The sequence below is a fragment of the Dermochelys coriacea genome, chromosome 3 (genome assembly GCF_009764565.3).
Source record: "Dermochelys coriacea isolate rDerCor1 chromosome 3, rDerCor1.pri.v4, whole genome shotgun sequence".
Classification (NCBI taxonomy): Eukaryota; Metazoa; Chordata; order Testudines; family Dermochelyidae; genus Dermochelys; species Dermochelys coriacea.
In genome coordinates, this window is record NC_050070.1 from 166,076,408 (window position 1) to 166,085,450 (window position 9,043).

Below are 9,043 nucleotides of genomic sequence, written 5' to 3' on the forward strand. Positions count from 1 at the left end.
CTCTACATAGTCTCTGTGTACCCTTAAATTATAATAGTTCTTATTGACCTCACCATCACACTCGCATAGACAGGATTTGTCAACAATACATTAATCTGTTTCTGGATTCAGTTGTAGTTTCTGTATCTGCCACTTTGTATTTATTGAAGCTATTTCTTTTTACTTTTGGGGGACCAGTTCAACATTCTGGACCATTTTCCTTATTTCCAGAAACAAATGCCAGCCCGATTAAGATCTACATTCATTTAATACCCAGAATGAGACTTATAGAGCCAAACTGCAAAGCTGGAACATGAAGAAGGATGTTAGTCGAGATTAATACTTTCCTGAGCAGTCTGACAGCTGAATCATGGTCTAATTAAAAAGCACAGATTTAGTGAGTTTGCATTTAAGTGTTAGCAGACTCTAGGATGAGTAAAACTGAAATGATTTTGAATCTTTTCTCTAAATGGGAAGTTAAATTATAGTAATTCAATTAAATCATTTTAAAATCTTTCAAGCTAAATCAAAGTCTTTATAGAAATCTTAATAGCTGTTTGTGAAAATATCTTTGCTATTTGTTCTCACCTCATTTCCTGTGACATACTTGTATATCTCCCAAGGCACAGCTGTCCAAACTCTGGCCCATGAACCACTGGCTGCCTACAGAGTACATGCAGGTGGCCCTTTGGAGAGTTGGCTGGTCACTTTGTTTCCCACTGCCAAATTGATTTAAAAGACAGCAAAAAAAAAAACATTGCTACTATTACTTTTCCATGTAAGCAATTGCTCTATATACCCCAGGGATGCTATATGATCATTGATGGGTAAGGAGGGGAGCCACAAGACAATCCGTCTCTTAAAATGTAGTCCGCACTGTGAAAAAGTTTGAGAATCTGGGGTGTAAGAACTATGTCTACAGATTCTGATTCGCTTTCCACCTTCATTTTTTCTGTCTGTTTTTTTTCTCCTTCTCATAATCAAATTCAATGTGAGGGAAAAAATGTACAGGCAGCAAGCTTTTGTAAAGTCATATGGCCAGAATTTAATCTGAGCTACACTGTTACAGATCTACAGGATCACCGCTGATTTCAATGAAAGTCTTCCACTCCTCTGAGGAAAATATTCCAAATCCATATATCTATGCAGACTGCCACACATCCCTTTGAAAAATCAAACTTCATATCTGCTGCATAAAACAAAAATCTACCCAGTTAGAAATAATCTGGACAATTTTGTAGAGGGTAGAAATTGGCAAACATTTAGTGCCAATTTCTAGAACGTTATGGCCTCCTTTTGCTCCTCTAATGGTACAGAGAAGTTGGAGAACAGACAGATTTAGCAAGCTGAATTTCTCTGACATAGAAGAGCTCTCAGCTGGCACACAGCCAGAATACCCAGCTCCTACATCAGCTTCTAAGCATAGCCCTGGCAGTGAGGGCATGGTGGAGCATAGTCTGCACACACTGTGATTTAGCAATCCATGGTTGATGGACAGTTCCTTGGGGACTGTTATTAGCCAGCAGAATTTAGAGCAGCCCCCACATTGCTCTAAAACTCCATTAGGAATAGCCCAAGCCCAGCCAGAGAATCAGGGATCTGTCATTAGAAATTTGGCACAGCAGAGAATCTGGCTTTTGAAATGTAGTGTAAATGTTTGCAAAGAAATCACTTTAAATAGATAGATGGTCAAGAAGTGTTTGTTTATGAATGTTGAATTCGGTAGAGTACTCTGTGTTTACACCAGTATAATTAAGATCAGAACCTGTGTGTGTGTTTGTGTTATATTCTATACTCAGGGATTTACCTTTCATTGTCACAGGTAAATAGAATTAACTAATTAGTTCTATACTAATACTAAAGAGGTGAAAGTTGAAGTTGTTGTTACAAAAGTAGCAAAAAGGGCAGATTTGGATGATGGGAACAGTGCTGAAATTTTACTGATTTTCCTTTTTAAATTTTTTAATCCTTACCCCCTTCTTTATATACTTTGTTTTTGTTTTTCCCTTTTTATTTTTTTAGACCTGACCACCTTGGTACATGGTATCTAATCTCAGCAGTGTGTGCATAGCATATCTAACTGCATGCTTCTTAGGACATGTATTCTCTGAGACCTAGAATTATTAAACATGTAAAACCCCCATAGGAGTCCATTATGTGTCATTAACCCATAAACTGTCATCAGAATCAGTAAAATATGCTAAATGATCCAAACTTGTATATAATTGTCTGTTTCAGAGCAAGAGCTATAACCTTTGTTTTTGGTTTGCAGCTTTCTTTCAAGATGGAACATGAACCTTTCTTTGTTAACCTCTTATATACGTGTGTGTGTAGTATGTTTTTCACATTGTCTTTTTTAGTAAGTGGTGTATTTCCCACATGCTGAAATTATCTGAGAAAACATGAATTAGTAGCAAATATCTGTTTTATCTCTAGGATTGTAGTTCAGATTCCTAGGCCTAATCCTGTAATTGTTACTCACTTGAGTAACTTTTACTCAAATAATCCAATTAAAGTTAATGGAGCCACATGCTTCAACAAAAATTACTTTGATAAGTAAAAGTTGCAAAAATTAAACTCATGGCACGCAGCCTGATAGACTGTTATCTTCTGTAGGATAAAACTGACAAATCAGGTCAGGCTGTGTCAGCCATCAGGTATGTGATACTGCTTAATATAACAGAAGAAATAATGAATATGTGTATTTTGGCAACTGGAAGAAGTTTCACTTAGTCATCATTCCATCTGAAAAAAGAGTTTCGCTAAGTAGTCAAAAATTAAAATCAGAGCTACAATGATATGAAAGTGGGTTTTATATTTAATGGGCCTCTTGAGAAAATCTCTTATAATGCCATGGAATCACTACCCCACAATCAACCCTACTGTAAGCTTGCACAGCTTCACTGATCTCCTTGAGTGTGCATCCATCTGCAGTAATGTTACATGTGGTTCATTCGCTAACTGAATAAACAACGAGGCCACAATTTGATTGAGTTAACCCTCATGATAAATACTATATAAGGCTGTGGTATTTTATCAGGCTCTTTTAAGATGGTGTGCCCATCTTTGTGTTGGTAACTGGAGGGGAGTGCCGATGGCTACTCTTCCTTTCACTACACTTTTGACAACTGTCCTGGAGATCCAACTGGTCTCCCCACAAAATCAAAGAATGATTGCACAATAATGCCTACCATACTTCTGGTTAGAAGCCCTGGCAACGCCACTCATTCTACCTCAAAGAGTTGGGAGATTGATCTGGGGCACCCCCTATCAGTCCTCTGGTGATGGTATGTTGATACATGTTACAGAAGAAAATATATTTCTTCCCCCCTTCATCTCCCAGCTGCTGAAAACAAGTGGCTATTAGGTCCCGGTGCTAAGTATTGAGTTGCCTTAAGTTTCAATCCTATTAGAAGATATAAGAAAGCAACTAAGAGCTAACACAGACAAAAAGAACAGGAAATTATTATTTTATTATTATTATGTAACAAATTTCATTTCAGAAACAATATCCAGGCAATTTAGGAGAATGACTCTGACTTCTAGGGAAGGATAATCAATTGCAAATGATGTACCCAATCCCCATCATTGCCCGCAGGATAACATATCAGGTTCTCTCACCTTTTCACACTCTGAACCACTTCTTTCATGGACCACCTTCCCCCCCAAAAGCTCCCATTATTTATCTCTGACATTTCCTGCAGTATTTATAGTTAAAGGAAATAGTCATAGGATTAGGACTATAAATTTAAAAGACACCCATTTTGTTGCAATGCTTTGGCTTCTTGATTACATCTCCTTGTTTTGTATCTATGCTGTTTGGGGCTTTACATTTGTTTGGACTGAATCTCCCTTTGTTGCCTGCAGCTTCCACTGTTCAAATCTTTCCAGGTCACTTGGCAGTTCAGTTTGGTTCCTCCTGTGTGTTGTGGTTAGGTCTCCTATTCAAATCTGATAACAACTGGCAAAGACAGATATAAAGTAACCAGGCAAGATGCAGAGAGGCATTTGGTTTTTTTGTTGATTTTTTTAAAAGATTAATTGGCAGAAGTAACTTTATCAGTCCAAACTTTCTGGGCAGGCTACATCTAGCAGGATATGTAAGTGTTACAAGGCAGAGACAGCTCCAAACGCCACCCATATGTGCTCTGTAGACCACAGTTTGAGAACCACTTCATTAGAATCTATGTAAGGATGACTGGCTGGGAGAGAAATTTCCTTGCTAGCCCATGGGGGAGGAAAGAAGAAGTCACATGCACATACACATCTTCCTTGTGTCAGCCAGTGTGAAAGCCCAATGGCTCTGTTTTTCTGATCAATGGCATCTCAGTCTGTAACCATGGAAATTGCCATGAATTGGTGCCACACTTTTTGAAGGGAACCATTCTTGCAGATCTAGCAATACAGGCTGTGACTGAGACGGGTTCTGCCCTTTCATTACTGTTATGTCTGTGTAGCTAGAAAATGACTATATGAAATTATTTATGTAGTTGCATAGATAGTTTTTAACTTTTTTTGATATACATAAACTTAGCACTTTTACAGAGGGCAATTACATGTGTATAATTACACAAGGAGACCCAAATATTTCCCTGAAGGTCAATATAGAAATAAGTGGGTAATTATCTAGCTTATCTCTAAAACAATATGGAAAATACTATGTAAATCCATGCAAATCCATCAATAATTATGGTACTGTTACTTACTACAGTGCAAGTTACAGACTAGAGGAGTTGCACTGTAATTCAACATTCTGGCACACTGAACTGAAAACCAATGTTGCTCCTTTGTTTTGCAGACTCGATGCACATAGAAGATGTTGAAGCAGTTCAGAAACTTCAAGATGTCTTACATGAGGCTCTACAGGATTATGAGGCTGGGCAGCATATGGAAGACCCACGCCGAGCTGGCAAGATGCTGATGACTCTCCCACTTCTGAGGCAAACCTCCACGAAGGCCGTGCAGCATTTCTACAACATCAAACTGGAAGGCAAAGTCCCCATGCACAAACTTTTTTTGGAAATGCTGGAGGCCAAGGTCTGACTAAAGCATCATGGGCCTTCCCATCATGCTCATTGAAAAAAAGGGAAAATAAACAGGATATTAATGGCAAAGAAACTTAGTGTTTGATTAAGGAAAAAAATGACTGCACTGATATTTAGCAGCAAGACTGTGAAGCAGCTTTCAACTCTTTCTTCTGTGTCTATCTGATGCAGTTTTCCCTTTTCCTTTTCTCTGTGTTCCTTTTCTGTTCTTTTATTTCTTCCTTTTCCTTTTTTCCCCCTTTGCTGCTGAACTTTTTAAAAGAGGTCTCTAACTGAAGAGAGATGGAAGCCAGGCCTGCCAAAGGATGGAAATCCATAATATGGATGCCAGTGAACTTATTATGAACTATAATGTCCCCAGTGACAAAGGAATCAAAGAAAGAACCATCATACCTTGCAGTACAGTACAACATGATGAACTGACTGAATGCAGTATTAGATTTCATAGGAGCAGTCTCTAATTAGACAACTAAGCAACGATGCATCGGCTGCTTCTTATCATTGCATTTTCCATCTAGATCAGTTACAGCCATTTGATTCCTTAATTGTTTTTTCAAGTCTTCCAGATATTTCTTAGGTTAGCTACAATGTAACTTTTTCAGGGAATAGTTTAAGCTTTATTCATTCATGCAATACTAAAGAGAGAGAAAAAATACTGCATTTTTGTGCTGGCTTGAACAATGATGAACAATAATGAAGGACAAATGAATCCTGAAGGAAGATTTTTTTAAATGTTTTGTTTCTTCTTACTAATGGAGATTTTTTTGTACCAGCTTTACCACTTTTCAGCCATTTATTAATGTGGGAATTTATCTTACTAAAGCAATAGTTGAAGGGAAGGTGCATATTATCACGGATGCAATTTATGTTGTGTGCCAGTCTGGTCCAAAACATCCAGTTTCTTAACATGAGCTCCAGTTTCTAACTAAATGTTCACTGACACAAAGGATTAGATTACACCTACAGTATATCTGAGTAGTCTAATGTCAAGTACAAATCTATAAAGATGGTAAGAGAGTGTGACTGTACAAGTGTACAGTTGCTATGTGATTTCTAGCTGATTCAGTTGTAAATGAATGAGATACTGCCTGTTACTTGCAAAATTATAAAGTTCTCACATAAAGACCTGTGAACCAATACTAGCTTAGCGGCAATAAGGCAAATGCCAATGTTTGCAAAATTAAGAAATCAGAGTAGTAGACTTCTGACCAAATTCAAGAATTTAACACTTCTACACTTTATTAATTTAGACTTTATTTTGTAAATTGCAATTTTTAACAAGCAGCTAAATCAATATATGTGCTTTTCAACCAGTATTGTCACAGCATGAAAGTCAGTCAGTTTCAAGACTGTTAAGAGGTGTAATCTAATGTATAAGCCAATTAGATGCCCCCAGAAAACTACAGTCGCTAAATAACCAATAAACAATAACCTCCATCAAATGCTATACCAATGTACCAGTGTTAGTAGCTGCTCCCTGTACTATGTGAACATCCTTATTCTATGTACACAGATGTAATTAAAATTGTAATCCTAACAAACAAAAGAAATGTAGTTCAGCTTTTCAGTGTTTCATGTTTGCTGTGCTTTTCTGAATTTTTATGTTGCATTCAAAGACTGTTGTCTTGTTCTTCTTGTGGTGTTTGGATTCTTGTGGTGTGTGCTTATAGACACAGGGTAGAATTAGAGACAATATTGGATGTACAATTCCTCAGGAGATTACAGTACTATATTCTATTCCTTACTGGTAATAAGGTTCTTCCTAGTAATAATTAAGAGATTGAAACTCCAAACAAGTACTCATTATGAACAGATACACATTGAAATCATAATATTTTCAAAACAAGGGATAATTTCTGTAATAGTTTATTATAGAATACCAATGTATAGCTTAGAAATAAAACTTTGAATATTTCAAGATTATAGATAAGTCTAATTTTTAAATGCTGTAAATATAGCTTTTATTCAATCATCTCTCAGATGTTGTTATTAACTCTCTGTGTTGTTGCAAAACTTTTTTGGTGCGGACAAGTTTCCAAAACTATTGCTATTTTGTGTGCTTTAAATGAATACAGTGGGCTGATGGTGCATCAGCCTTGTGCTAGAAAATACTGTGTATCTATCATTAGCTATATGGGACTATACTGTAGATTGTGTTTTCTCAGTAGAGAAGTGACTGTAGTGTGATTCTAGATAAATCATCATTAGCAATTCATTCAGATGGTCAATAACTTGAAATTTATAGCTGTGATAGGAGTTCAGAAATTGGCACATCCCTTTTAAAAATGACAAAAAAAAAAAACAACTCCTCCTGGGAAAAAAGGTGCTGATTCTATAAGATTATTTATATATGTAAGAGTGCAAAAATAAAAAAGTTTATTTTCCAGATAGTTTGTGCAGGGTTTAAGTTACTACTGTTCAATTACAGTATATATATATAAATATATAATATAAATATTGTTTTTGCTGTATCACATTAAAGAACTTGGGCTTCAGGGTCAAAAGCCAATCAACTAAAAATACAAAACACACAAAAATTGGAGATGTGTTAAAGGCACACGGTGCAAACATTAGTTTTCATTTTTAGTAATTTTTTAGAGCTGTAAAAGAACAAGCATCTCAAGACTGTAAAAACTTTAACCGAAATATGGCTAAAAGAACTGCACAGGCTTTATAATAATGTTCATCCTAAACCTAGCTGGAAGAGAGTTCTTTCAAGACCACTTACTTAATGTGAAGTGTTGGGAAAATTTCAAAAGGTGTCTGTTTTAGCCATAATGATTTAATTTCTATGTTTTGCTTCATTTTTTTTTATTTTTTCTTATTTAAAGCAATATGATTGTGTGACTCCCAGAAGTTACACATTTGTTTCAATCAGATCAGATTGTTGTATTTATTCCACTATTTTGCATTTAAATGATAACATAAAAAGATATAAAAAATTAAAACTGCTATTTTTCTTATAGAAGAGAAAATGGGTGTTGGTGATTGTATTTTAATTATTTAAGCGTCTCTGTTTACCTGCCTAGGAAAACATTTTATGGCAATCTTATCGTGCAAAGATCGCAAAAGGAGAAAAAAAATTAAACTGCTTATAATAATCCAGGAGTTGCATAATAGCCAGTAGTAAAATAACCATGTCTATAGCTGTAGATGGGCTTCACATCTGTAAAGCAATCAACTGTATATTTTTGTGATGTGTATCATACCGTGTGCTCCAACCAATGTCCATTTGTGTAAATGTATTTATTTTATATTGTATATATTGTTAAATGCAAAAAGGAGATATGATTCTGTAACTCCAATCAGTTCAGATGTGTAACTCAAATTATTATGCCTTTCAGGATGATGGTAGAGCAATATTAAACAAGCTTCCACTTTTGATTGCTTTTATTTTATTTTTTGTGTTGTTTTTTTGTTTTTTGTTTTTGTTATAAGAGGGAAACAAATCAATAAGCATTACCTTTTGTTACTTCCATTCAAAGAGTAGCAAGCATTATCCCTTTTCCCTTAAAGTAGAATACAAGCATAAATAAATGCTATATAAAGCCTTGTCAAAATGAATTCCAGTGTGGTACAAGACATTTTGCATACTCTTAAATATGCAAAATGTCTCATAGCACATTAGAATTCATTCTGACAAGCCTTTATATAGCACTTATTTAATCTTAAAGCATCTCCCCATCAACCCGCATTACTCAAAATCATTGCCTCTCTGTCAATGTCATAAAAGAAAACTTTTCCACTTTTTAAAGATCATATTAATACCATCTAGAAGTAATTATTTGATGTCTCCATCAACAGCTAAATCCATCATTCATTTCCTATGGAGGGGACTCCTTTTACATGTTCTGGGTTTGTTTGTTTGTTTGTTTAAAAAATATATTATTTGAACCAGCTTTTCTGAATGGAAGTAAATAGTCATAGGAGCAATAAATAGATTGGTGTTAATGAAGAGCTCTGATAAGTCTTCAAGATCCAAAGGGGTTAAACGGCTTGGTTTAAAACTGACAGTAAAC

The 9,043-nt window shown here is 35.6% G+C and overlaps 1 protein-coding gene across 8 annotated transcripts in view; it reads left to right on the forward strand.

Annotated features, from left to right (window-relative positions):
- ESRRG (estrogen related receptor gamma) overlaps positions 1-8,406 on the forward strand; it is a 522,927-nt gene extending 514,521 nt beyond the window's left edge. For all 8 annotated transcript variants that reach the window (XM_043511752.1, XM_038397483.2, XM_038397484.2 and 5 more), the window contains one exon: positions 4,778-8,406. In XM_043511752.1, the coding sequence (XP_043367687.1) occupies positions 4,778-5,022 (245 nt within the window). In that variant the 3' untranslated portion in view covers positions 5,023-8,406. The remainder of the gene's footprint in view (positions 1-4,777) is intronic.
- Positions 8,407-9,043: the final 637 nt, after the last annotated feature.